Below are 27,992 nucleotides of genomic sequence, written 5' to 3'. Positions count from 1 at the left end.
GGCCCTAGTTGAGACCAATCTAACCACTTTGCAACCTGGGACCTCCAAAATATCCTCTGCAGGGCATAACCAGGAGAGGCGGTCCCGTAAGTACGTGGGTCTCAGATGGCTTCATTTTGAGGTCTGCAAGGTGTGCTTATTTATCAAGGTGGTCTTCCAGCTTTCTTTGAGAAACCTCCTGCTTACTGTATCACACTTCCTCCTGTAAACATATTTCACTTTGAACAGGACTCCTTTTCAGGTGAGTAGTTGGTTAATATATTTCAGGATCATGCTTTCATCCAGCCCAAGGTTTCCCAAACTTGGGTCTGCAGTTGTTTTTGTACTACAACTTCCATCATCCCTAGCTAGCGGGTCAGGGATGGTGGTAACTGTAGTCCAAAATCAGCTGGGGACCCAAGTTTGGGAAACCCTGACCCATCCGTAAGTTAACTCAGACTGACGATGCAACTTATTTCAGTCATGTCATAGGTCACAACAATGGAAAGTTTGTACAGCACATCTGTTTAGTGGTGCAAATAGTTGCCAAACCAACAAAACTGGGAACAGCTATTTCAAAATACAATTTATTTTTCCATTTCGATTTGAGATTTTGGAAGATAATCATATATTCTGGAATTTTCTGAAGATCGAGGCATTGTCTTAATTGCATCAATTCTTGAAACCACTGGCTGTGGTTACATAGGAAATCTCAAAACCCCATTTTATTAATGTTTGAGAGTACGGAGCAAGGGCGGACTAGAAACCATTTAAAATATGATTACTTTAGTGACCACCGCAAATCTGGCAGCTGCTGGCAACATTTGTGTGCCGACATTTATACTGTGCCATTTTTCCTGTGGGGCACGTATTGTTTATACGTTTCTTCACCTTGCAGCAAGGATACCTGTGCAGCAATTTACGGTCAACGTCCCCATACCTGAAACAAGAATAAAACAGGAGAGAAAAATGTGATGAGCTGATAATAAAAATACTCTTTTTAAAATTGAACAGTGCTTAAGGGTTCGAACCTGTGTTTTTAAAGCACTTTCTAGCAAGTGTGTTTGGGGAGATTCCTTAAAGCCACAGCTGCAAAGATTAAAAAGACTGGTCCCTTTCCAGCTCTAGCTGTATGTACTGGGGATCCCGATCCCTATCAGTGGAAGCAGCCAAATTGTTCAGTGGGTCCCCTGTGAAAACCATGGTCCAAATGCCACTGCAGCATGCTGAATCGAGAAGACCATGTGCTGCGGAAATGGCTGGAAAAATCACTACATTCTACTGTGTGATTGTCTAGCAGAATTGTTCCCCACAATCTACGGTACCTTCACCTCCCCTGTTCAATACAATGTAAGCAGCTTATTCTAGATGTCTATGAAGAAGCATCAAAATCAATTTATTTTTACATTCTCCAACACACTTTGCCATCAGGATTTGGCCTTTGCAGCCGTCTGCATTAACTGTTCCTTTCACAGGAACCGGGTTACATTCGTTTACACCTAGCAAGGATAGTAAACACGGCTGAAGCATTGGACAACGTGAAAGAGCATCAGTAAAGAGCTAAGTTTTAATAATAATAATAATAATAATAATAATAATAATAATAATAATAATAATTTAATATTTATACCCCCCCCATCTGGTTGGGTTTCTCCAGCCACTCTGGGCGGCTTCCAACAAAACACTAAAATAAAATAACTGTTGCTCTTGTACTGTGATTTTATCTGATTTATCACAGAAGGGTTTTCTCTCCTGCTTCTAGAAAATGCCCAAAGAGTATTTTAAACTTGCACAAGAAAAAAAGGCCTATGAGCCTCAAGGAACAGCAGTTTCTTGGTATTTCTTGAATAGGCTAGGTTTTAAGAAGAAGAAAAGGGGGAAGTAAACGTTTTCCCAGTCTGGAAAATCCAAATAACGAAAGGTAGCAATGTTGGAGTTGCCTCCAAGCAAAACTGTGGGCCCCAAAGCCTGATTCAGCTGATCCTGTTCTCTCAAAATTGTGATTCTTACAACTGCAGTTTCGAATCACAATTCGGATCACAGCTTCATTATGCTTATACCGCAGGAGCAGCTTTTAATGGTGATCAAATTTATCTCCCATCCCCAGCTACAGGCAATTTGTTTGCCTCATGATTCTAGAAAATGGCCTTCAACACTGAATGCTAACAAAAAAGAACATTGCCTTGTATTAAGTGCTTGCTGTGTGTCCAAGCGACAGGGTCAGGAATGAAAGCTTTTATTCAGAACTCTCGCTGTGAGAGAGAAAATTCAGCTCACCTGGTAGTATTTATTTTGAAACCGACATGAGGTTGGTACTGAAAAAACAAATATATAGAGATCTCATTATTTTGCTGCTGCAAGCACATTCTGTACATTTCTCCAATAGTAATGGGCATTGCTGATAAACTGGGAGGCTTGTTCTTCCTACAAAATGAGCCTTGGGCCCTGCCCAATCCACTTCAGGCTATTTGCTATCCAATTCTCTCTAGGTTTGCTCTGAAGTTAGCCCCTGGGATGATTCCCAGGTAAGTGTGTGAGAGATTGCAATTCTTACCTCTTAAATGGGTTGGTAAAATCTTATTTGCAATGTAATAAATGCAGATATATTTATACATACATATAAATTTATACATGCATATATTGGGTTGGGGCAGGCTTTAAATTAGGTGGGGCAGGACCTCAGTTACTGAAGCATTTAATTTTTTTTACTTATTTGATTGAGGGGGCTTACCCCTCCCCTAGGCCACGCCTATGAGTCTCCTCTGTATAATCTACCAGTACAGTGGTACCTCGCAAGACGAATGCCTCGTAAGATGAAAAACGCGCAAGACGAAAGGGTTTTTCATTTTTTGAGTTGCTTCACAAGACGATTTTCCCTATGGGAAACGTCTTGCGAGTTTGTTTCCTTTTTCTTACAACTGTTAATACTCAGGGAATCCGCGCTCCGCAAGACAAAAAGATCGCAAGACGAAACAACTCGCAGAATGAATTAATTTCGTCTTGCGAGGCACCTCTGTATACTATAAATTTGCATCACCAAGAATTAATAATCCACTCCTCTAAGGAGATGCTACAGCCAGCCTCCATCTGAAGATCTCTCATTAAGCAGGGGTGAATTCTGCCTTTATTTCACCCGGTTCAAAGACCCAGATTGGCACCTACCCACCCCACATTTGCATACACACACTCACAAGCTGCGAGCCTCAATGGTGCCCCTCTGGAGACTTCACCCCCCCCCCATAGCTCCAGCTCTGCATTCAGTTTTCTGCATTGCTGTTTCTAATTGATCTTCCTTTAAAACTCTTACTTCTTGTCACATATGGAACAAAGAAGAAGAAAACATACCTGGAACTGTAGGGCATTCTGTTCAAAAAGGGAAAAGCAAAAGCAAATTAGTTATGAGCTATACGTGGGTGGCGCTGTGGTCTAAACCACAGATCCTAGGGCTTGCCAATCAGAAGGTCGGCGGTTCTAATCCTGCGATGGGGTGAGCTCCCGTTGCTCAGTCCCTGCTCCTGCCAACCTAGCTGTTCGAAAGCACATCAAAGTGCAAGTAGATAAATAGGTACTGCTCCAGCAGGAAGGTAAACGGTGTTTCTGTGAGCTGCTCTGGTGTGCCAGAAGTGGTTTAGTCATGCTGGCCACATGAACCGGAAGCTGTACGCTGTAAAGCGAGATGAGTGCTGCAACCCCAGAGTCGGTCACAACTGGACCTAATGGTCAGGGGTCCCTTTACCTTTATACTTTGAGAGGGGAAACTGAACGGTGATCAAGAAACAGTAAGTTATAACTGAGATAATAGCAGTACCTTCTTGAATAGAGAAACTCTGGCCACTGCTGCCCAAGCACTGGCAACCTCTAAATTGTTGCAGGGAGCTACTGGCTACTAGTCTATTTTTTTGTTGTCTCTGAAGATTTTTCTACTGGTCTATTTTCAGGCACATTTCAAATGGTGCTTGCATACAAGGGGTAGGGACCCTGTGGCCTTCCAGATGTTGCTGGACTCCAACTCCCAGAAGCCCCAAACAGCACGGCCCAACGATGAGAGTCCTCCATCTCTGCTACATTCCGACTGAACTTTCCGACAGTAAGAGCTGTTCAACAGAGTCTCTTAGAAGGTGATGGTCTCTCCTTCCTTGAAAGCGTTTAAGCAGAGGTTGGATGGCCATCTGTCATATATGATCTAGTCAAGATTCCTGCCCTTTCCAGCTCTATGATTCTATATTTTGGGACCTGGATTCCTAAAAGGCTTCATTTTACTGCATGAACATGCCCGAAAAAGTACCCTTGCATCTACCCTCTGAGCTTCTCCTCTGGGTCCCCCTTCCCCCCCCCACTCCCCAACAATCTGAAATTAAGTGGGGTGGTGACTGCAGAGAGAAGACTTATCTTATTAATTTAAAACATTATATCCTGCTTTTCTTTACAAAACCAAAGCAATTTAACAAAAAAATATTAGTAAATCACGACACATAATAAAATGGCTCGAATTACTGTATTTTTCGCTCTATAAGACACACTTTCCCCCTCCTAAAAAGTAAGGGGAAATGTGTGTGCGTCTTATGGAGCGAATGCAGGCTGTGCACCTTTCACTGAAACCAGGAGAGCAAGAGGGATTGGTGCGCACCGATCCCTCTTGCTCTTCTGGCTTCAGGGATAGCCGCCCGAAGCCTCCTGAGCGCAGCGGGAGCGCTCCCGCTTTGCTCAGGAGGCTTCGCGCTGCTTTCGCTGAAGCCAGAAGAGCAAGAGGGATCGATCCCTGGCTTCGCTTTGGTGGAGAGCCGCTGCACAGCTTTCCCTCTCTGAGCAGCGCCCCTTCAGCGAAGTGGCAGGAGAAACGGAGCACCATTTCTCCTGCCGCTTCGTTAAAGGGGTGCTGCACAGCTCTCTCTCTCTGCGCAGCGCCTCTCCAGCAAAGTGGGAGGATAAATGGAAGGGGCTCCGCTTCTCCTGCCGCTTCGCTGAAGGGGCACTGTGCAGAGAGGGAGAGAACATTTTTTTTCTTGTTCTGCTCCTCTAGAAAAAAGCACTTCACATTACTAAGATGCATGAGAGCAGATGCGCCACATGTCTCCACCATGGGGCTGAAAGCATAACCATCTGCACAAAATCAAAGCTGTCTTAGGACTCCCCACCAACCACATCAAGATCTGCCCAAAGAGGTACGTGGGGATAACCCTACTATGACATCAAAACTTCCTTGTGGAAAAGCTCTTGAGTCTTAAAATCCTGATCTTGGGGTGCCTCTTTTAGGGAACAGGTCCAGATAAACACACACACACACACACACACACACACACACACTGTTGTAAGCAAAAAATGCCTTATCTCCTGTCTCATGCTAGTAAAGAAAACTCAGGAGACTGGAGGGTAGAAGTCCAACATTGTTTATTGCAAAGCAATAGGTTACAATGGGATAGCTCCACAAAAGTTGCAACCCCGCCCAGTGGATCGGGCAGTGGTATTTATAAAGTTTCAAACAAAGCATTTCAGTTTCCACCAATCATACATCATTACCTCATTTAAGTTGATAGACCAATCATATGCATAAGCATTGGCTGTTTTTGCTGACTAAGCTTGGATTCCCACCGTGTTCTGCGATGACCTTGCAGGAATACATTGTGTTAGTGTGCATGTTGGGAACTTGTGTCACGTGTAGCCATTTGCATCATGGAGCAACTTATGTTCTAGCTTTGCGCTGTATCTTTGTGATTTACATATTAGCTGTATTTCTGCCCCCAAAGGGGGTTGCACATTGTCAGAGTCACCCGTGGTCCCAGCTCACAAGAGACCAAAGTCCACTCCAGCTTATGTACAAAAGCTTTTATTGAAGAACATTATTAGCTTTACATCCGAGGTCCGTGACTCTACGTCTGTTACGCTTAGACCGCTGAAGTACCCTCTGAGTCGGTCCCCCCTCTACACCAGTTTAAGAGGCTTGTACTGGTCCACCTCTTTCTCTCTTTCCTTTTCCGCAGGGTCTTTCTGCCCCCCTGTGTTCTCTCCCTTCGGGACTCTCCAGAGGCTGAGTCCTCTGCCACCTCCTCCCCCCTCCTTCGGGCTTTGGGACCAGGCTCCTCCCCAGGACTCTCTTCATTTCCGCGCGCCTCCCATTTTGAACTTGGCGCGCGTACGTTGCTCCTGACCTTGCCTTCGACAGTTACACTGCCCTCGATACTACTTTCCTCCCCTTCCGGCAGGACGTTTTGCCCTGATCTCCTTCCCCTCTCTGCTTCCTGTTCTGCTCCTTCTGACACACTGGTCACTCCTCCCCCCTCACTCCGTTCCAGCGGAGCAGCCGGTCTCACTCTCCAACTCCCACTGGGGGTTCCCCCTTCGTTTCCCTGCTCCTGACTGCTTCCCCCTCTAGCTTCCCTTGGCTTGACCAGAGGGGCTCCCTTTTGGGAGTCCTCCGATTCACTGGACGGACTCATGGACAATCTTGGGTCATTGTCATCCTCTTCCTCGTCACTCTGGAATCCTTCCCCCTCACTCTCTGTCTCCTCCCTCATCTGCGCCTCTCTCCCTGAACCCCTGACATCCATCCCCCCCTCGAAGCCCCCCCTTCCCCCCTCCCGGCCCTCGGAGGCAGGTCGTGGGAGCCGCAGCTCCTCGGAGGTAGATGCAGGATACAGTTCGTTTGCTTCAATGTCCTCTGCTAGCAGCTCGGTGTATGTGTGTTCGAATGCGGGTTCTTCACCCAAGGTGTTCTCGGCTCCCTCTTCCATTGCTACTTCGTCTGGTGCTGCCTGCCAAGGCCCCGTCAGCCATTTCTTGCGCCAGTCGTCCTCTGGTTGCTCGTCCCACCAGTAAGAGGGTTCTGTGTCTACCCCCGAACACGATCCCCTGGGTGGGCTTGAGTCTGGCGTTCTCTCCTCGGCGGAAGAAAAGCCCCTGAAAGTACTGTCTGAAAGTGTGGGCGTAAAGAGCCAGTCATCAAAATACTCGGCTGGCATGGGTCTATGCGGGAAAAGTGCATGGAACTCGTCTTTCAGAAGAGGTTCGTCTAAAGCGTAGTCCGGCACCCAAATATTGGCACTGGCCGGGGTACCCTCTCTGGCTAGAAGGTATTCTACTCCCTCTACCCCCCATCTCGAGTCCAGGATCTCAGTGACCTCGTTGAGCGGTTCGGCCCTGGGCGCCCCCTCCCTCTCGGGTGACTGAGTGCGTGCGTGCGGTACTGTTTCAGACTCCTGAAACCTGTGCGGGGTCTTGTAGGGAGTGAGCACCGACCTATGAAAGACCGGGTGCACTCTGGAACCTTCGGGGAGGGCCAGTCGAAAAGCTACAGGGTTGATCCTAGCCTCCACCTGGTATGGCCCTAGCTGCCTGTGTCCCAGCTTCTTCTTAGCCAACGACCTGGCTGGCATCGCTTGGGCCGCTAACCATACCCAGTCCCCCACCTGGATGTCCTCTCCCACTCTCCTGTTTTTGTCTGCCTGCACCTTATATGCTTGTTTGGCTAGCTCCAAATGTCTCCGCAGCTCCTCGTGCACCTCTTGCAGTTCTGCTGCGAACTGGTCGGCTTCTTGCGTCACCCCCTCTCCCGGTGTTACGAACCCCGGGAAGGTTCTGGGATGACGACCATTGTTCGCGAAGAACGGCGTCACCCCCGTCGACGCGTGCTTCGTGTTGTTGTAGGCAAACTCCGCCATCGGCAGGTAGTCCACCCACGCCGCCGGGCGCTGATTGGCGTAACATCTCAGGTACTGCTGCATGATCGCGTTGACTCTCTCTGCTTGGCCGTTGGTCTGCGGATGCCTTGCCGACGTTAGGTTGATCTTGACATGCAGGATACCTAGAAGCTTCCGCCAAAAAGTAGAAACAAATTGGCGCCCCCTGTCGGACAGGATGGATTGTGGCAGCCCATGCACCTTGAACACGTGATCGATGAAGAGTTTGGCGGTCTGTTCCGCCGTCGCCACCTTCGCGCAAGGAATGAAGTGCGCCATCTTGGTGAACAGGTCCACCACCACCAGCACCGCCGTCTTGCCTCTGGAGCTGGGCAGGTCAGTGACGAAGTCCAGCGCCACCCTCTCCCACGGTTGCTGTGGCGTCTCCAGCGGTTCCAGTAACCCCGCTGGCTTCTGGTGCACTGGCTTGGACCTCTGACAAGTGTCACACCTGGCGACGTAATCCGCTATCTCTCCCCGCATCTGGGGCCACCAAAAGTCCCTGGCCACCAGTTCTATTGTCTTCTCCTTGCCGAAGTGGCCCGCACTGGGGGCGTCGTGCAACTGCTGCAGAACCCTCGCGCGGAGCTCTTCGCCCGGTACGTAGAGGGCACCTTTGTGAGTTAACAGCCCGTCGCGTAATTGGAACTCATCGTCTCTCTGCGAACCCCTGCGCAGCGCCTCCATCTTGGATTGTGCAAATCGATCTACTTGCAACGCACGTCGCACCGCGTCCAGGTCGACTGCGATGGTAGCGCACGTCCACGCCTGCGGTGCGAAAATGTGCTTGGCTGCCACTGGCGCTGCTTCCTCGAGATATTGCAGTTTCCTGGAGAACGCGTCGGCTATAACGTTGGAATCTCCCGGGATGTATTCTATCCTGAAGTCGAAATCCGCGAAGAATTCAGCCCAGCGCATGTGTCTTTGGCTCTGGAGCTTCGCCGTGCGCCAATACTCTAAGTTCTTGTGATCTGTGCGGACCTGCACTGTGTGCTTGGCACCTATGAGGAAGTGTCGCCACGCTTTGAAGGCAGCGTGGATGGCCAACAGCTCTCTGTCCCATATGGTGTAGTTTTGCTCCGCCTTGCTGAGCTTTCGGGAGTAAAAGGCACAGGGTCTCCAATTTCCTTGGGAATCTTCTTGCAGGAGTACGGCTCCCACCGCTCTGTCTGAGGCGTCGGTCTCTACTCGCATGGGTCTGCCCGGATTCACGTGCATCAGCTGCTCCTCGGAAGCGAAGAGGCTCTTAAGCTTCCTAAAAGAGCGCTCCGCCTGTTCCGTCCAAGCGAACTTCTTCTTCTTGGAACTGAGGGTGTCCGTGATTGCTGCCGTCTCCTTTGCAAAACCCCTGATGAATTTGCGGTAGAAATTGGCGAACCCGACAAATCTCTGGACCTCCTTCCGATTGCGTGGGCTCTTCCAGTCTAACACGGCGCGGACCTTGACGCTGTCCATGGCCAGCCCCTTGTCAGACAGCTTGTAGCCGAGGAAATCCACCTCCGTCACATCAAACTGGCATTTCTCCAACTTGGCGTAGAGCCTGTGTTCTCGCAGTCTCTGCAGGACCTCCCTCACGTCCCTTTCATGAGCCTCCTGCAATTCCGAAAAGATCAGGATGTCGTCGAGGAAACACACACACTTCTTGTAGAGGAGCCCCGCCAGCACGTGATGCATAAAGGCTTGGAAGACGTGAGATCCATTTTGGAGACCAAACGGCATAACTCTGTATTCATACGTGCCCAGAGGCGTGAACATGGCCGTCTTCCACTCATCGCCCTCCCGGATACGGATGAGGTTATACGCTCCACGCAGATCCAACTTGGTGAAGATCTTGCCCTTCCGCACGGTCGCTAGGAGGTCATCAATCTTGGGCATGGGGAAGGCCTTGGGCTTGGTCATGGAATTTACGGCCCTGTAATCCACAATGAGTCTTTTCTGGGGCGTGTCCTTCTTCTTTACAAAAAACACAGGACTGCCCCCCACTGCTTTGGACTCCCGGATGAATCCACGCTTCAAATTATGCTCTATGAACTCCCTGAGTTCTTGCATCTCGTCCTCAGACATGGAATACAGCTTCGCAGTCGGCAGCTGCGCCCCCGGCAACAGGTCGATCGCGCAATCGTAAGGTCTGTGGGGCGGCAGCTGGTCAGCTTCCTTCTCGCAGAAAACCTCCAGGAAACTCTCGTACTTGCGAGGAACTGCCTGCGCCATGCCAAGTTGCAGCTGCTGCTCCGCCCCCTCCTCCTGGCTGGACTGGATACAATGTTGAGCACAGTACGATGAGCAAAAGGTGATCTGCCGTTGGTACCACGCTATCGCAGGACTGTGTCTCTCCAGCCAACTCATGCCTAGTACTATAGGCGTGTCCGACAGGCGGGTGACATTGAAGCTGATGACTTCTCTATGATGTCCAATCCGCATCTCCATGGGAGGCGTCTGTTGCACAACTTGTCCTCCCAGCAATTTCCTGCCATCAACCGTGACTACGTTGAGAGGCGTTGTCGCGGGCAGAAGCGCTATGCGATGCTGCTTGACGAAATGCACCCCCACAAAGTCTGCGTTGCTCCCAGAATCGATCGTGATGGGGACTTCCAAGGTGTTTCCGTTCGGCAACTGGAGTGTTGCAGTGAGCTGCACCGTTGGCTTGGGTGGTAAAGGGTCTGTACGTTGCAAAGGCACTGGGGACTGCTCTACAGATTCGCCTGGCTGAGCCCCAGCAGCTCTGCTTCCAGCCAGGCACTGTCGTTTCCCTGAGGCTGCTCCTCTTGCATCACTTCTGCTGCCACTGTTGCTAAGGCTGCAGTGTGCTTCTGGGGCCTCTGGGGGCACTCTTTCGCCATGTGCTGTGCACTGTCACAGATGTAACATTTCCTGTTCCCTCTAGGAGGCTTCGCCTTTACTGCCCCGGATGCTGGGACTCTGGCTGTTGCTTGAGCCTTAGCACCACCAATTTCCATCGGTTCCTCCCCCTGCCGCGCCAGAGGCGAGGGATGTGCCTGGCTGAAGTCTCTGGGGAGAAAAGGAGGCGTCCTTGCCGGTGCACGCGCCTGGCGTCCCTCCTCATTGTGCCAAGGACGTTCTTCGTGCCGTACCCCTATTGCAAGAGCCCTCTGCACGACGTCCTCCAGGGTCTGAGGTCTGTCTCCCCTGGCAAGTTCATCTTTTATGGGGCCGCTGAGACCCTCCCAGAACAAATCTCTCACTGGTTTGCAGTCCTTCTCCCAGCCTAATACAGTCAGTAAGGCGAAAAATCGCGAATGATACTGACGCACAGTGGCTCTGCCTTGCCGCAACCCGTGCATTTCCCTGCGTGCAAGATCAAGATCCACGGTTGACTGGAAACAAGCGTCCATCGCTTTAATAAATTCATCAGAATCGCGGCGGGCAGGGCCGTCTTCGCGCCACAAATTGCGCAACCAAGCTCTTGCCTCCCCATGCAAATGAGACACAATAAACCCCACTTTCTCCTCTTCATCTTTAAAGTCATTACGAAGCAAATGCAGTGCATACAAGACGTCTGCTCTGAAACTTGGGTAGTGCTTTAGGTTCCCATCGAAGTGGGTGACTAGACTGCCCCCCCCGCCTTCCAAGTCCAATTCCCTCCGATCTGGACCCTGGGAACCCTTCCTTGCTTGCACGCTCCCACCTTGTTTGCAGGTCCTGGCAGCGCTACTCCGCTTCATCACTCTTCCTCTGAGATGCAATGACTGCAGCGGTGAGTTCTGTAACTGCGTTGCGCAGCGTTGCTAGTTGCTCCTCCGCACTCATGGCCGCTACCGTTCGTGAGCTTTGCAAAAAAAAAATTTGCGTTCTGTGGGAGGGTACTTACTGTCAGAGTCACCCGTGGTCCCAGCTCACAAGAGACCAAAGTCCACTCCAGCTTATGTACAAAAGCTTTTATTGAAGAACATTATTAGCTTTACATCCGAGGTCCGTGACTCTACGTCTGTTACGCTTAGACCGCTGAAGTACCCTCTGAGTCGGTCCCCCCTCTACACCAGTTTAAGAGGCTTGTACTGGTCCACCTCTTTCTCTCTTTCCTTTTCCGCAGGGTCTTTCTGCCCCCCTGTGTTCTCTCCCTTCGGGACTCTCCAGAGGCTGAGTCCTCTGCCTCCTCCCCCCCCCTCCTTCGGGCTTTGGGACCAGGCTCCTCCCCAGGACTCTCTTCATTTCCGCGCGCCTCCCATTTTGAACTTGGCGCGCGTACGTTGCTCCTGACCTTGCCTTCGACAGTTACACTGCCCTCGATACTACTTTCCTCCCCTTCCGGCAGGACGTTTTGCCCTGATCTCCTTCCCCTCTCTGCTTCCTGTTCTGCTCCTTCTGACACACTGGTCACTCCTCCCCCCTCACTCCGTTCCAGCGGAGCAGCCGGTCTCGCTCTCCAACTCCCACTGGGGGTTCCCCCTTCGTTTCCCTGCTCCTGACTGCTTCCCCCTCTAGCTTCCCTTGGCTTGACCAGAGGGGCTCCCTTTTGGGAGTCCTCCGATTCACTGGACGGACTCATGGACAATCTTGGGTCATTGTCATCCTCTTCCTCGTCACTCTGGAATCCTTCCCCCTCACTCTCTGTCTCCTCCCTCATCTGCGCCTCTCTCCCTGAACCCCTGACACACATGTTGAAAAATCATCAGTTTCATAAAGTAACAGGCTACCATAACTTCTTTATTAGAAGCACACTCAAGGATTTACAGGGGTACACATTATCACATTTATTGTGGCCCTTTGGGCCACTCCCACAAGATCACCACACACTGGTTACACCCAGGGAACACACTGGGAGGAAATAAACAGGGTTTTTTTTAAAACTGAGGAACGGAATTCCAATCAATAGATTTATAGGGCAGGGCTAACATCTAACTAAAGAATGGCAACTTCAACAGATGGAATATGCACAGTTTGCAGACCTAACATATAGAATAAGAGAACAAGAAGAACATATGTTTAAAGAAGATTGGACAATGTTTATTGAATATATGGGGGGGGGGAATTGTGTATACTTGAAAACTTTTGCATGATTAAGATAAGTTCAACAATGTAAATAAGTTTTGATGCATGTGATAATTTAATGAAAATTTTGTGTGTGTGTGTGTTCAATGAAGGATTGGTGGTTTGTTGTTGTTGTTGTTTGTAGTACAAATGTGCTTGTTGTGTTCACAGGGTAGATAGATGCCAGGAATGAGGTGTGTACCTTCGAGGAGGTACAGTGGTGCCCCGCAAGACGAATGCCTCGCAAGACAGAAAACCCGCTAGACGAAAGGGTTTTCCGTTTTGGAGGTGCTTCACAAAACAAATTTCCTATGGGCTTGCTTCGTAAGACGAAAATGTCTTGCGAGTTCCTGCGGGTTTTCCCCCCTTCCCCCCTTTTTCTAAGCTGCTAAACCGCTTATCAGCTGATCCGCTAAGCCGCTAATCAGCTGATCCGCTAATCCGCGAATAGCGCTAATCCGCTAATGGGCTTGCTTCGCAAGACGAAAATACCGCAAGACGAAGAGACTCGCAGAACGGATTCTTTTCGTCTTGCGAGGCACCACTGTACATTAAATATATGCTTTTGAAGGGTGAACGAACTAGGTCTCCAAGGACTGAAGCAGGCCTATAGAAAAGTGATGCTGCATAAATCTAACAGGACCCAGTACAGAGTAGAAACTTAAAATTACAGCATCGTGGAGCTGGGGGCCACACCAAAGGTCATCTAGCCCAACCCCCTGCAATGCAGGAATCACAGCTGGAGTCCCTGACAGATGCCCCCCCCAACCTGCTCTGCTTCAGGACCCTTTGCCTATTGCTTCATTACAGAGGCCAGAATCCACCCATCCACCTCAGTGTCGTCTACACCGACCGGCAGCATCTCTCCCGCATTTCAGACAGGGAATATTCTCTGCCCCACCTGGATCTGTCATCCAGGATTATCTGTGAGGATGGGGATAATGCAAAGCAGATTGTCTAATCCTGTGCTATGGACACCCCTAGACTTGGGCGTCTTCTCCTGCATTTCAAGGGACGTTGGGATTGTCTCCCTTTGGAAATGGGGCTGAACGAAGAATGATCTGATATAAAAACATGAACTCCAAAAGAGAAGATTCACCTGCAGACGGAACAGCAGGACGGAACAGCAGCTTCCAAGTTCTGAAGAAACATTGGGGGGGGGGGCAATTTTGGCCCAGGTGGGGGGTTGCCATGGGAACAATGACCTGCCCTCCTTTGTGACATGTCTTGCTTCCCCTTTAAAAGCCACCAACTACAGGTGTCCATTGTGGGTTTGTGAGGAGAGATAGAGAGAGATGTGGGAGTGCAGAAGGAGATTTCGGAGAGGCTTTGGTTTTTGGTTTTTGAGGGAGGCAGGAACTGTTTTCATAGAAGGCGGAGGCAGCAGCAACATTGCGGTCAATTCTAGAGACTCAGGAGGAAGGCAGGATCAGCGGACTTGTCCTTCGCGGGACAATTCTTTGCCCCTTCTCCCCAGAACGATTCCCGTAGGTTCATTATCACGTGGTGCTGATAATGCCAAGGTTGCAGGCTTGGTCCCTGCATGGGACAGCTGCTCTGCCTGCAGAATCCTTTAGTCTATTTTCCCTAAATGGGGGAGGGGGCTGAAGTGGTGACACCCCCCCAAGGTGGCGATTCCAGGGTCCCCTCTTAAAGGGGTTTGTATATGGGAGTTACTGGCCATACACTGAAAGGTTGTCAGTGAACTCCGCTGCGTTGCCGGGATATGGGGGTGGGCTGCCAACGTACACAAAAACCTTGCTGTGCATCCTCCCATATCCCATTCACCCTGAGGAGCCCCTGTGCCCCCCGGCTGGGGGGCTGGGAGGGAGACACACCCAATGCCTAAGCCAAGGTCTGAAAGGTTAAATAAAGTTGTGGCCAATTTTGTATTCCAGAACACGTTGTCATGAGTCATCATTCCTTCTGGTGGGTCTCCGCCTGGGCACTCAGTGAGCGCTCACACCTTCCTTAGAGGGACCGCGCACAGCACCTCGGCCCACTTGGGACCCATCAGCTGGTTGGGCTGGCCTGCCTCCCTGTGCTAGTCTTTGGAGGTTCCCGCCAAACCTCAGTTAGCCAATCAGCCCTGCAGGGAGGCGGGGCCAGACTGCTTAAATAGGACGCGGAGCTGGCAGCAACCATGTGATTGGCTCCAGAGCTTCACCCACCTGACCCTCCCTTTGTCTAATGCTCGTTTCATTCTAGCTATTTCAGATCATAACCGTAGATACTCCCCTCTTCCTCCATGAATAGGGGTGACCCCTATTGGCAATTCTCTATTAGGCTAAACATATTTCTGTTCTGTGTCACCTCTTCTAGGCTCAGGCAAATGAGAAGCTTCATGCAGCTCAAAAAGAGCAATAAAGTGGCCCCGCTGCAGAACAAGGAGCCTCCTGTGACACCAGGTGAGGAAGTACCCCCCCCCCCACAGACACCATTTTGGGAAGTTCAGGGCAGGAATAGGCTAGGGGGGCAGCTCAGGGTATAGGATTTGGGGAGGGGGGAAGCTAGTAAGAAAAAAAGTCGAAAAAGCCAGACTGCTGGATCTGGCAGGAGGCCGAGGCAGCTGGTAGGACAGGGCAGGGGGACAGCGGTCAGCTAGAGGGCCACATTCTCTTGTGAGCCTCATTCGGGGGCCTGCAGGCCAAGTTTGGCCCCCAAGGCCTGGGGTTTGCCACCCCTGTAGTGGGAGTGTAGAAACAGGGGAATCAGAAGATTATTGCAACAATCGTGGAAGCTGCAAAGGGATGAACTAACCTGTTCCCATGTCCTTCTCTTGTTGCAGTTGTGACAAAGTTATCTCAGATCTTCCTAGAACTTGGTTAGTACTGGGGGAAACAAAAGAGGAGGGAGTGGATCCCCAGACCCTCTGCCTGCTGACTGTGGTCTTTGCCCCCAATTCTGCAGTGGCATGGGTTCTTGGGGTGTCAGGATGATGCCAGAGGCATGTCCTGCCCTCTTCCCTGGTGCTGTCCTTCCACCTCTGCCCAGGAGGCTGCAGGGCCCATGGAGGTCCTCTGGGGCAAGGGATTGGGCCCAGGCCTGAGGGAGGCCACTCTTTCCTGTCTTGGGCCTGCTTGTGGGCTCCCTTGCACCCGTCAATGGTGGGTTTTGTAGTGTCACAAAAGGCGTCTCATCCAGCTTTCTCTTTCCTCTGTAGAAGGCAATGGCCCAACGACACCGGTCCCATATTCAGCCAGCTCCTGAAGAAGGTAAACGAATCTCCACATCCTGGGGACTTTTCACTTATGGCGTTATGGTTCATTCCTGAGAAAGATCTCCCAGGCCTTCTTGCTGTGCCTTGCTGGCCTTTTTCACTTCACCTCATAGGCAGGGCCCTGACTGACTCCAGCTACAAAAGCTGAGGTGGTTGGACCCTTGGGTTTGGGTATTGTTTGGCAGGATTAGTTGAGAGAGGCTGTTAATTCAGTCTCTCTTTTTCATTCTCTTCCAGAGGACATCATTGTAGAAGATTAAGAATAAGCTTACGGGAACTTCTTGCGGAGCCGTGGCCATTGAAAGAAGCGCGAGATAGCCCTCCATGGAATCTCAAGCAACGCGGGGGATTTTTAGAGGTTCAGCAAAGGCTACGCGGACCTTGGAACCTCAAGAGGTTATCTTGGGGGATTTGGCACCTGGCGGTGCCCGGTCGTGCTCTCCTGCTCTTCGGGGCGCAGGAAGGGAGTCCGTCCGGGCAGCTGGGAGAAGATGGCATATAGCGGAAGGTTGCAGGAGGAGCAAGGAATTACTTCATGAGGAAGACACCGGAAACCCTGTTCCTTATTGCTTTTGGAGTATGTGGCGTTTTCTTGAGGCTTCCAGTGGACTAAGCCGATCAGTGGACTTTGTTGAGGGATTTTAAGACAGTGTTGGAGAAGGAGATTTTGGCGCTGGGACTTATAAAATTCACCCCCTTGCCAGCATCGTTTCATGAGGAGGAAGACATTGGAAACCCTGTTTGCCATTGTTGCTGGAGTTTGTGGCGCTTTTCAGAGGTCACCAGTGGATTAAGCCGACAAGCGGCGGAAAAGGAAGAATGCAAATTGGATTACAAATATCTTCCTTTTAATGTTTTAATGTATTTATATCTTGTTTTTTCAGTTGTATTCATTTAACTTGTTTTTATTATTAGCTGTTCACCGCCCTGAGCCCGGCCTTGACTGGGGAGGGTGGGGTATAAATAAAATTTATTATTATTTATTATTATTGTTATTATTATTATTATTCCTCATATACAGTAGTTTGGTTTTTCTGCTCTTTGTTTCCTGTGGGCTTTCTTTGGACGCGATGGTGCGATAGACAAAGAAAACAAAAGTAACTGTACTGAAAGAAAGGTCATTTTTTTGTTTGCTGCCATCGTGTGGGACGGGAGGGAATTTGACCTAAAAATAGAAAGATTGGACTTACGACCCCTGGAGGTTGTCAAAAAATTACACAGGACAATTTGAGACCCAAACAGTATTTTGGGGCAAAATAAACATCATGTCTGGGAAAAATGGGAAAAAGGGAATAGGCACCCCAGGGGAAAGACATCCCTCTAGGCAGGAGAATGGGAAGGAGGGGAAGGAGATCAGAGACCAGGAAAGTTTAATGGTGGAAATAAGGAAAGAATTTAAACGGAATGAACAATATATGGAGAAAAAATTATTGGAGGTACAGGAAACATTAGATAAGAAAATAGAAGCAGCTGGGGGGGGGGGGAATTGTCAGGCAAAGTAAAAGACCTTGCAGTTAGATCCAAGGCTGTGGAAGACTCACTGAATGGTTTAGTTTATGTAAAATATGCAAGGATTTATGTTATGTAAAATGAACCATGGAAAGAAAAGAAGGGAAGTCATTGCTATTTTAAGGTTGTTTAAATGAATATTCTAAATTGCAAAACAGAAAATGTAATGACTATTATATATGTTCAATGCAGTATGGTGGTTTGCTGTTTGTTTGTTTGTTGTTGTTGTTTGTAGTACAAATGTGTTTGTAGTGTGCACAGGGCAGATAGATGCCAGGAATGAGGTGTGCACCTTCGATGAGGTACCAAATTGAAGACTTGCTTTTGAAGGGTGAACAATGTATGTTGACAAGGCCTTGCTCCTGTCAGCACTCACGCTGCAGCATCCTGCACTAACTGCAGCTTCCAAGCACAAGGGAAACCCCACATACAGTGCATGGCAGTAATCCAGTCTTGAAGCAATCAGGGCCTGAACTAGGGTAGCCAGGCTCTCTCGGTCCTGGAATGGCAGGAGCTGGTCCCTCCTTTCTCTCCAAGCCCTGAATGCTCTTGGCTGCCTCTTTGCAGCTGTTATGAAGTCCTACAGTTCATTCAACTGCAGAAAGAGGGAAGAATGTGCTGGCAATTCTCTATTAGGTTAAATGTATTTCTGTTCTGCGTCACCTCTTCCAGGCTCAGGCGAATGAGAAGCTTCATGCAGCTCAAAAAGAGCAATAAAGTGGCCCCGCTGCAGAACAAGGAGCCTCCTGTGACACCAGGTGAGGAAGTACCCCCCCACAGAGACCATTTTGGGAAGGGCAAGGCAGGAATAGGCTAGGGGGGCAGCTCAGGGTATAGGATTTGGGGGAGGGAAGCTAGTAAGAAAAAAAGTCGAAAGAGCCAGACTGCTGGATCTGACCCAAGGCTCATCTGGTCCAGCATCTGGAAACCCACCCTAGTGGGGTTGATGAAGACGCTACTGACTGAGAGAGGAGAGGAAGCATTTTTAGTGGTTCCAAGACGGCGATGGCTTAGCAAGCAGGCTTCGGAACTCCGCAGATAACAGGACTGTAATTAGCGTTGTTCCTCCTGCAGCAGCTAGTCATGCCCCTGGACCCCTGGACCGGGACGTGTATGGCGTCTGATCCAGCTTTCTCTTTCCTCTGCAGAAGGCAATAGCCCAACGACACCGGTCCCGTGTTCGGCCAGCACCTGAGGAAGGTAAACGAATCTCCACACCTTGGGGACTTTTCACTTAGTAGCCTTATGGTTCACGCCCAAGAAAGACCTCCCAGGCCTATTTGCTGTGCCTAGCAGGCCTTTTTCACTTCGCCTCAGTAGGTAGGGCCCTGACTGACTCCAGCTACAAAAGCTGAGGTGGCTGAACCCTTGGATTTGGGCAATGTTTAGAGGGCTTTCTTGAGAGAGGCTGTTAATTCAGCCTCTCATTTCTGTTCTCTTCCAGAGGACATCATTATTGAAGATCTGTAGGGCTTCCGGTTCTGGTCTCTGCCATGGCGACGTCTCTCCCTTTTGGGACCAGACTCAGACAGAGGGGAGGGGGTTACCTGAGGTTGTAAAACCCTCTAAAAACCCCTGGAGGCAGTCGGGGGACAAGGCACCTGTGGACGTCTTTGTGCCTGCTCCTGCTGGTCTCAAGCCCTGCGCCGCTGAGGCAGGCTCCACGGCTGCCATTGCAAGAGGCAAAGCTCCTTCACCTCTTGAGATATTGGATCAAAATTAAAGGCGCCTCCAGAGGAAATGTGGACAGTCAGCTGCAATCTGAATGAAACTATTGAGATGGAGGGATGAAATTTGAATGTCCTGCCGTGATTAAAAATGGAGAGAAGAGGGGAGGGGAACTTCTTAATTTTATTTTTATTATTTAAAGTCTGCAAGGACTTAACACTTACCCCATCTGGTTTAAAGAAATAAAAGGATCACAAGTGAGGTCTATTAAAGGAAACCTGAATGTTTGTGTAATGCTTGAAATTCCTTTTCTAAAATGGGATTACAGACTACAAGAGGACTGGACATAAATTTCCAACATTGTGAACTGTGTTGACACCAGACTATGGACATGACAATAGTTTATAAGCGATGAGAGATGACACATGGTCTGGAAAAAAAAGAAGATTGGACAGGAAGATTTTTGGATAAATGGATCTGGCATGCTAGCAGGTTTTAAGGTTAACCATCAGAAAACCAAAATGAATATAGCAGAGCAAAAGACTCTGGATTTAAAGTGTAAAAAATAGAGTATTTAGGTATTACTATGACAAATATGAATTGTATGTTGTTTCAAAATAATTTTGTTATGACGGTGCAAATAAAAAAGGATATGTTAAGATGGGAAAAACTAAAACTGTCTTTGCTGGGTAGAATTTCTGTGATAAAGATAATAATCGGGAGGGAGAAGGTATAAAGGAAATTCAGGCAACTGGTCCCAGAGTGGTTTAATCATCAATCCCTCCTCCCAGGGAATTGTAGCTCGGGGGGGGGAGTATAGGGGTCTCCTAACAACTCTCAGCACCCTTAACAAACTACAGGTCCTAGAATTATTTTTGTGGAGCTGTGACTGTTGTAAAGTGGTATCCTGGAGCTTTAAATGCATGCTGTGAATGAGGCCTCAGAATCTGTACACTCTAGTAACTTCCAAACCCATTTCAGTGTTTTTAAAAGCCCCTGTTCCCCTTTATCTCCACCTTTTGTTTTTGGTGCTTCCCAAAGGGCCGTATTAAGCAGATACACGTCTCGTGTTTCCCCAGCCTGTGCTACAGGTTTATGATTTTGTCTCAGCCTCCTCTGGGGGACTGCTTCTTGCCAGCCAAGGGGACTCTGACCGATGGCTTTGCTTTCCCCAGCCACCGACTGATGGGTGCTACAGCTGAATCCACCCTCCCCTTGACCTCTGGGAGTGCACTTAAAGGCCCATCATGTTTTAAGAGAAGCAGAGATTATCTAGCGCAGGGATGGGAAACTTGCGGCCCTCTAGATGCTGATGCACTCCAGCTCTAAGGTATAAATAAGAATCTATAGCAGGTTTCCTCAACCTTGGCCCTCCAGATGTTTTTGGCCTACAACTCCCATGATCCCTAGCTAGCAGGACCAGTGCTCAGGGATGATGGGAATTGTAGTCTCAAAACATCTGGAGGGCCAAGGTTGAGGAAGCCTGACTATAGGTTACATATGTTGTTGGGGTAATAATACTAATGAAGATGATGTAAGAAGTTGATGTAACGATATAAGAAGCAGGGTTCTGCTTGCATTATTATGGCCAGGGATATGATCAAGCACAATTTACTGTTAAACAAAAATATTACGTAAAAATAGTTAAGTGTTTAAATTAACGACATTGTGCTTACCTTCCAGTTTGGCTCCATTATAATAGAAACTTTGGTATTTGTGTCCCAGATCAATGTTATTCCATGTATGTATTTGATTATCAAGTACAGCCCAACCGTGTACACTGTGTATGGTTGCTTGTCAGTTTCACACTGAGAGCTTCCAGGATCTTTAATAAACATGTACTTTCCATCTTCTAGAACAAGGGTACCATTCTGAAATTGTATTTAAAAAGAGAAAAACACACACGATGGCTCTTGATACTGATTTGTTGTTGTTTAGTTGTTTAAGTCGTGTCCGACTCTTCGTGACCCCATTGATACTGATACCTGCATGCAAATGACTGAGTTGCAACAAAATATTGCAGTGTGGACTTCTGATGATGTTCAGTGTTCCAGTAAGTCAGTCACTCCCCACTCCAGGATATTCCATTCTGCCTGTACTCCCACCTGATTTTCTGTCTCTGCTACCACAACAGTCACTATTTAATAATCACTGAGCATGCTTAGCCTTCGCTGCATTAGCGCCTCTCCCCTACACCACTCCCATGTACAATTATTTATATGGTTTGGCTCTCATCTTAAAACAAGATGGTACTCAATCATATGGCTAGTTTGTTACAAGCAAAAATCCTTATTTTACAAGCTAGTAGTCAATCAGCTAAAGTCAGTTGCTCCAGTCCATGATGTGTCAAAAATGACTGTTGCACTTAATGGCGACAGCTGTATCCTGAGCTATTCTTGTAAGATTTCAAGCAAGTTCAGGAATTCATCCTCAGTGGAGCACATTCTAAACCTCTTTTCGTGGTGCTGAACTTTTGTATGAGCATATGAAACCTGAACACGTGGAATCTCTCATTTGTGAGAACAGGTAAGACTCATGATTCCCTTATGCTTTGTAAGCATCAACATCTGAAGGGTGGAAAAGGAAAACGAAGCACCCTCCCAAAATGTCTTAATGAAATTCCCTTACCTTTGACATAAATGCTGATCATCAGAATTTGGTACAGCACTGTCCATTTCATAATGGTGACTTGTGGTTGCCACTGAAGACTAATATTTCCATCATCATCTGGCTTTTTATAATCTACTACTTGCTCTTGTTTTTCTGTCTTATTTCCTTGATATGCTGATATCCACAACAGTGATAGCTGAATAAACAGCTAATTTGCCTAAAGGAAAAACTGGGATCTCCCCCACAAAGTTCAACTAGAATCTGTAAGGTTGGTGCTGTTACTTCTTGGGACAATCTCAATGAGTATACAGCTGCTTCTGATTCATCACTGTTCTGTCACAAGTTGGCAAAATGCTATTGCCAGTGTCCCTTTGCTCCTGTCATTATTTGAGCATCGGCAATCTAGGAAGTCCAATAAACAAGTACAGAATAAAAATGCCAATCAGAACATGGGTCTGTCACTTTCCAGAACTTCTCCTTGCCAGATCACGTTTTAAAGCCCTTTTCAAAGTACTGAACCTTTGTGTGACCACATGAAGCTTCCTTGTGGTTAGTTAGATCAATACGGTCCAGCAACTTCTTTAAATGTTTGATGTAATCGTTGCTTGACCTACAACAAAAATTTTAGCGGGAGATGTTGAGAATTAAAGCAAAGACCCTCTGTATCCAATATATGTAGTCAACACAGCGCCCTCCAGATATTTTGACTCCAACCCCCATTAGCCCGGCCAGCACGGCCAATGAGGGGCTATATCTGGAGAGAACCATATTGGCTACCCCTGTAGTCCCTTCCAAATTCCTGAAGCCCTTTCATAGGAGCTCTTGAAAGTTTCAAAGGGACTTGTGCACATTTGTCAAGATAATTAGAATACAGTCAGTAGGCCATTTTGCGTATGCTATTTTCACTTATTTATGTCTTTTAGGCACACTTTACCCTAACATATACATTTTGTACACATTACTTGACTGGAGTTTAATCTTTTGTATTTTATCTTCCTATACACCATGCCAGCAGCTTCTAGCTGTAAGACAGATTATAAGTGTGTAAAAGAATCTGTGATGAGAGCAGTTTAGGGAAGAAGCAAGGCTTCCTGTCTGTGCTTCCATCATCAGAGTTCCCCAAAGGAAGCAGCTGTATGTGTGGCTTTGTGGAGGTCCTGATCTTATGTGGGGGAGGGAATTACTGGCATTGTAATTTGATTGCTCCAATTCACCTCGTTTCAGATACATCATAAGTAATGAATAAAATTTTACACGTATTTCAAGTGATATACACATACATTATCTCATTAATGTAACTGATTAATTACTAAGAACAATTTGATTTCAACAGAAAACTTCACTCAGCTTACAGTTATGTGTAGCATCTGTCAAGACTTATAAAATGAAATTTGTGTGAAAGTTAAAAAAATGTTTATTTTTATTACATAAAGGTCATGTACAGTCTGCAAATTATACATTTGTATATACACAGAAAATTTGTGGTATATCAACAAGAATGTGTTAAAGCAGAGAACTTCACAATCCTGAATCTGCATGTAGCCATAACATTACAAATAGACAAAAAACAGAAAATGGTAGCACATTGTTTTATTTAAAGAGAAAAGAAGTTTAAAAGTATAAGACATTATATGAGAAAGGACAATTGGTCTTACCCGAAGTGGCGCTTTAATAGGTTGCTGATGAGTCGAATGGAGCGCATCCTGAACTTCTTGTAAACTATCCAGCGATTGGGGAATTTGAGATCCAACACTGGCCTCCACTTCTTGTGGCCTTTTGTTTGGAACCACAAAGATTGAGTAAAGTCCTTGAAATCACTGCTCTGCTGGGAGGGTACCAATGGCCCCCATGTTTAGTAGGTGAGGCATGCAAACCTCAAGTATTGCTCAACTCTCTGGGTGCTTTGGAATTGGAGATGGAATGAAGCTGGATGGGGGACTTGCATTAAGTTTTATGCCGGGGGGGGGAGGGGGACGACGAACTGCTCCATCAGGGCAGGAGGAAAAAACCTGAGGAGATTCAGCCTGCCCCCCACAATTCTTTGCTCCTGCCTCAGTCACATGGTGAGAAATTATCCAATCCAGTGGCTTCAACATCCACCATAGTAAATTAGTCTTTAGCACCCATGCCATTCTTCGCTCAGTCCCTAACAAACTGGGTAGCGTCCTAGTCCTTTTATTTTCAATCCTCAGCCTACTCATTATGCCAATACCTCATCTATCAAAACAACACATCTACTGCTAGCCTCCACTATCCCAGATACTATTCTGACTTTTAATCTCAGACATCACCATTTTAACATGAATTGGGGGCCAACCTGTAGAACACCCATTATTATTGGCCAATTAGCTTCAACATTCTACTTCACAATCTTTCTTCTCCTCATACCTATAGCCGCTATAATAAAAAACGCTCTCCTTAAATGATAACCAGCCCAATAGCTTAAATAACCTAAAGCAATGGTCTTGTAAGTCAGAAATGAGAACTCATCATCCTAGGACATCAAAAGAGAAGGCCAAAACCCCTCATCGCCAGGCCTCAAAACTAGCATTTTTATTAAACTATCTTCTGTCCTGTTCCACCCAGCCACCTCAAGTGGCCTTTTTGCCTCCTCCACCCAAGCAGAAATAATTTTTTGCAGTCAAGCCCCAACTTGGCTGGCTGTCCCACCATTGGTTATGGTTCTTGGCGGACTTTTTTTTTGAACCAGCAGCGCTTGGGAAACACTGGGAACCCTGTCTAGCTTAGAATCTAGTGGCTACGTAATTTTTTCTGTATTTCTTTTCTTACGTAACTGTTTACTGCTACGTATAGTTCAAATGAAGGCTGGAAAACGTATATGGATGTATGCAAAAAAGAACTTGATAATAATAAAAAAACAGAATCTAGGCTTAAACCCCTGTGGTCTAATCCTAAAGTCCCTTTGCCTGTATTGATTACGAAAGGTGGAAAAGGACAGGGGTGTAACGCCTGGCATACCTCCTATGCTCCTTCTGACTCATCAGCCAGGGGTGTAGCAAGGCGGGTGCAGTAGGTGCGGCCCGCCCCGGGTGTCCCCACTGAGGGGGGTGACAAAATGGTGGGTGGCACTCACCGCAGGGCCTGCAGTGCGCCTGAGCCACGCGTCCCTCTTGGGAGCAACGTGGTGGCTTGGATGCCCACAGGCTCCACGCTGAGTAGGAGGAGGCAGGCAGACTCCTAGGTGGCCCCACGGTGCCCGTGTGAGTGGGTGCCCATGCCCCCGGGAGCAGGGCACGTGTGCTGCCCCAGTCACCTGATCGGCTTGCTCCGCCGCTGTCATCAGCACCTTTCTTTTATCTTTAGATGTAATAAGCACATCCTTCAGGGACCCATCCCCAAACCAGTGACTCCCCTCACAAATGGGACAGTGGCCAAACTGACTTCTGATGCCGCATCCACCCACCAATTTTTTAACCACAAAGTGTGGTGTGCCATGACTTGAGCGAACATTGCCCTGGCAGAAAACTGAGTCACACCCCATACAGGCTTGCGCCTTCAGTGATTTATTTAAGGTCTGCCTCAGCCTCACAATATCCTGCGGTGGATTTTGCAGCAAGTCCTCCAACCAAACCATGCATGCCCTTGCACAAAAGGCAGCTGGGCAAGCCGCCTGCATAGACAATGCTGTGGCCTCATGCACCTTACGCAAGGCAAAATCCAAATGCCTATCCGTCATATCCTTCAGTTGCACATCAACTTTCTAGGCAATAAATTGCAAGAAGAAAAAATGGCATCCGAACAGTCCACAGAAAGAGTCTTAATATAAGCCATGAAATCTGTCTCCAGAAAATAAATCTTATCTGCCAAATTGGTGCCCTTTCGAAACTGCAAAGGAACATCCAGCTCAGTCTTAGCCACCCTCTTTAATATAAATGGCCTGTTATCAGCTATCAGTCAGTAAAGAAATATCACTAGTAGTTGAGGTCTCAGCAGATTTGTCTTTCTGCGAACCAAACCTAAAGTAGACATGACGTTGTGGAACATAGTAGTAAAGTTAAAATTCTGGACACATTGGAGTGGTAACTTACTCATCCTGTAAGGAGCCATCACTCTGTTGATGGAGTTTTTTCTCTCCTGCCTCTGTCATGTGAAGAGGATCCTAACCAAACCCCTTCGGGTCATCAGCAACCGCCTTAAATCACCTTGCTTTACATTCCCACTATATTTCCAGCTTGTTAGAAAGGAAAGGTGAATGGTGTGAAAGGACAAACAGAACATCTCCTGGAATATCAGAATTAAATACAAATTTGCCAAGGGAGAACGTGGGAAAGGGGAAGGAGCATCCTGACAGGAATATGCTACTGGCATTCAAAAGAACAAAAGAAGAAAGAACAATTGATCTCATCTGAAGTGTGGTTTTGAGAGGGGGCGTTGCATCCAATGGAGACACTAGATAGGAGCAAAGACTTGTGGGAAGTCGGCTGGACTCCCTCAGTGTTCTGGATTCACCAAGCAGAAAGTACTGATGGGGTCCCTAAAGAGAAAAAACCCCCTGCCTACTTCCCCCTTCCCCGGAAATTTCTGTAATAAAATCAGCAGGAGGTGTAGTCTGAGAATTCAACTGAGTGGAAGCACTTTTAGGAGCTGAGGCCTGCTCTGTATTGTGAGCCTGGGACTGGGGTAAAATTATGGAAGAAAGACGCTTCATTGGAAGAGCTAGGGGAGCAGTCTTAGCACATCCTCCGGCTTTATAGGACATTAAGTGCTTCAGTTTTTGCTTTGCTTTTTTCAGAGGTGGGTGGCTTAAGCCACAAGTGTCCTCCATAGCAGCCATTAAGACAGCAAAGAGGCGTGTGTGTGCGCACGTGCGCACACACAGAGACAGACTCAAATTTTCACCAAATAAATACTCAACTCCATTTGCCACACCGTGGACCAGGAAAAAAGGCAGACAAAAGCTTCACACCACACACTCCACTTGCCACGCTGTGGACCTGGAATGGGGGAAAACAGAAGCTACACACACTCTCCTTGTGACAACCACCGACCAGGAAGATAAGGACAAGGGGAAGGCACTATGTCTCTGCCAAAGCGAACCGGCAGGGATGTAATAGGAACGCTCACTCCATTGCCAGTGTCAAAACAGCAAACTGGGAGTATGTGGCCAAACCGTTTTTAAATAAGCAAATAAGTGGGATGACCAAGCCTAAAGAGCAATGGAAAGGATTTTCTTTTTTCGTGGAAAAAGCACAACGTGCGGACAAAGAACTGTAGAACAAAAACTGTAGAACAAAAACAACGTTAAAGAAAAAAAGGTGGTTCATAATCTAGTAAAAAACTTAGCTGAGTCAGGAGAACGTACTGTGTGTGTCTAGACAAGAGGAAAAACCGAGGGAGTCCAGCCAACTTCTCGGAAGTCTGCTCTTGTCTAGTGTCTCGCGACAGAGTGAACACCCATTCCATTGGATACAATGCCCCACAAACTGAAATGACACCATGAAATCACAATTACATTCACAACAATAGCAATCTAAAGTGCTTTAAACAGGTTGGATGCAAACAGGATTATGTAAGTTGAATTGATCTCAACGGGACCAAAGCTGGGCTGTAATCTAGCCCCCATTTACCATAGAGTAAATTCCATTTAATTCAGTTGGACTTAGTGCTGACCTGGCATGTGGTTGTGTCCAATGAAGTTATTCCGACAGCAATTTCCGGCACTGGCATCTGTGCAGATGTGATTTCCGGCGTCGCCGAAGTGAGTCTCCGCGCTGCGCCAGTTTAGTGCAGCGTGCAAGGACTCGCCAAGCAGGTAGCTTGGCTCGGGGGTGGCTCGTGGGCCGGTAAAATGACCCCATGGGCCACTTTTGGCCCAAGGGCCTTAGGTTGCCGACCCCTGCTCTATAACATGCCTTTATTTATATCATAATGCTTCAAAAAGTTACAAAGTATAAAAATATTGCTTGATTAAATATACATACATAAATACAGCATGGGATAGTGGAATTACTCTAAACGTGGAGTGGTATAAAAGACATTGAAAACCAGATGAAAGAAGTTCAGGTTACATGTTACAGCTGGGTTTCCTACGTACCTTTCACCACTGGAAAATTAAGGCACTGCCCAGTCAATAATATTCTCTATATTTTCAACAAAACTGATGCTGATGCATCCTGAGAAATATTTACATTGCATATTTCAATGGAGCTAGAACAGAAAACTCCTGTATGAGCCCAGTGAGATACGTGTTTTCATAGCCAGTTAATCCAAAGAAATGCTCTTCATTTTTTCTGCTAACTCTTGTCTCAGCTCAATATGTTTTCTCAGGTTTTGCACTTCATGTGGCAGATTAATGTCCCATATAGTCAAACATGACTGTATTC

The 27,992-nt window shown here is 47.6% G+C and overlaps 2 protein-coding genes and 1 long non-coding RNA gene across 5 annotated transcripts in view; 1 reads left to right on the top strand and 2 right to left on the bottom strand.

Annotated features, from left to right (window-relative positions):
- Nucleotides 1–552: 552 nt before the first annotated feature.
- MUC19 (mucin 19, oligomeric) lies at nucleotides 553–27,405 on the bottom strand. 2 transcript variants are annotated; one of them, XM_081878514.1, is made up of 6 exons: nucleotides 27,280–27,405; nucleotides 21,667–22,258; nucleotides 20,715–20,909; nucleotides 3,325–3,342; nucleotides 2,257–2,294; nucleotides 553–1,478 (listed from the first exon to the last, which is right to left on the bottom strand). In XM_081878514.1, the coding sequence occupies exons 2-6, from the start codon at nucleotides 21,673–21,675 to the stop codon at nucleotides 1,463–1,465; spliced, it is 276 nt and encodes a 91-aa protein (XP_081734640.1). In that variant the 5' UTR covers nucleotides 21,676–22,258; nucleotides 27,280–27,405; the 3' UTR covers nucleotides 553–1,462. The 2 variants fall into 2 exon arrangements, with proteins under 2 accessions (XP_081734640.1, XP_081734639.1); XM_081878513.1 differs by having other exon boundaries at nucleotides 553–919.
- On the top strand, nucleotides 12,272–17,682 carry LOC309351124. Its single transcript, XR_014160702.1, has 2 exons — nucleotides 12,272–12,772; nucleotides 17,606–17,682. It is a non-coding gene; the product is annotated as an uncharacterized lncRNA (long non-coding RNA).
- LRRK2 (leucine rich repeat kinase 2) overlaps nucleotides 24,431–27,992 on the bottom strand; it is an 82,817-nt gene continuing 79,255 nt past the window's right edge. For both annotated transcript variants that reach the window (XM_081878454.1, XM_081878455.1), the window contains one exon: nucleotides 24,431–27,992. In XM_081878454.1, the coding sequence (XP_081734580.1) occupies nucleotides 27,871–27,992 (122 nt within the window). In that variant the 3' untranslated portion in view covers nucleotides 24,431–27,870.

This window comes from Podarcis erhardii (assembly GCF_964252035.2).
Source record: "Podarcis erhardii genome assembly, chromosome: 10".
Classification (NCBI taxonomy): domain Eukaryota; kingdom Metazoa; phylum Chordata; class Lepidosauria; order Squamata; family Lacertidae; genus Podarcis; species Podarcis erhardii.
Note: the sequence above shows the minus strand (reverse complement) of the source record. Positions and strands in the feature narration are given on the sequence as shown.

Bases quoted from the DNA above. Each gene is read 5' to 3' on its own strand.
- MUC19 (XM_081878513.1), bottom strand. The intron at 920-2,256 runs GTGAGCTGAATT...TTCTTGTTTCAG, and splicing joins TTCAAAATAAATACTACCAG to GTATGGGGACGTTGACCGTA.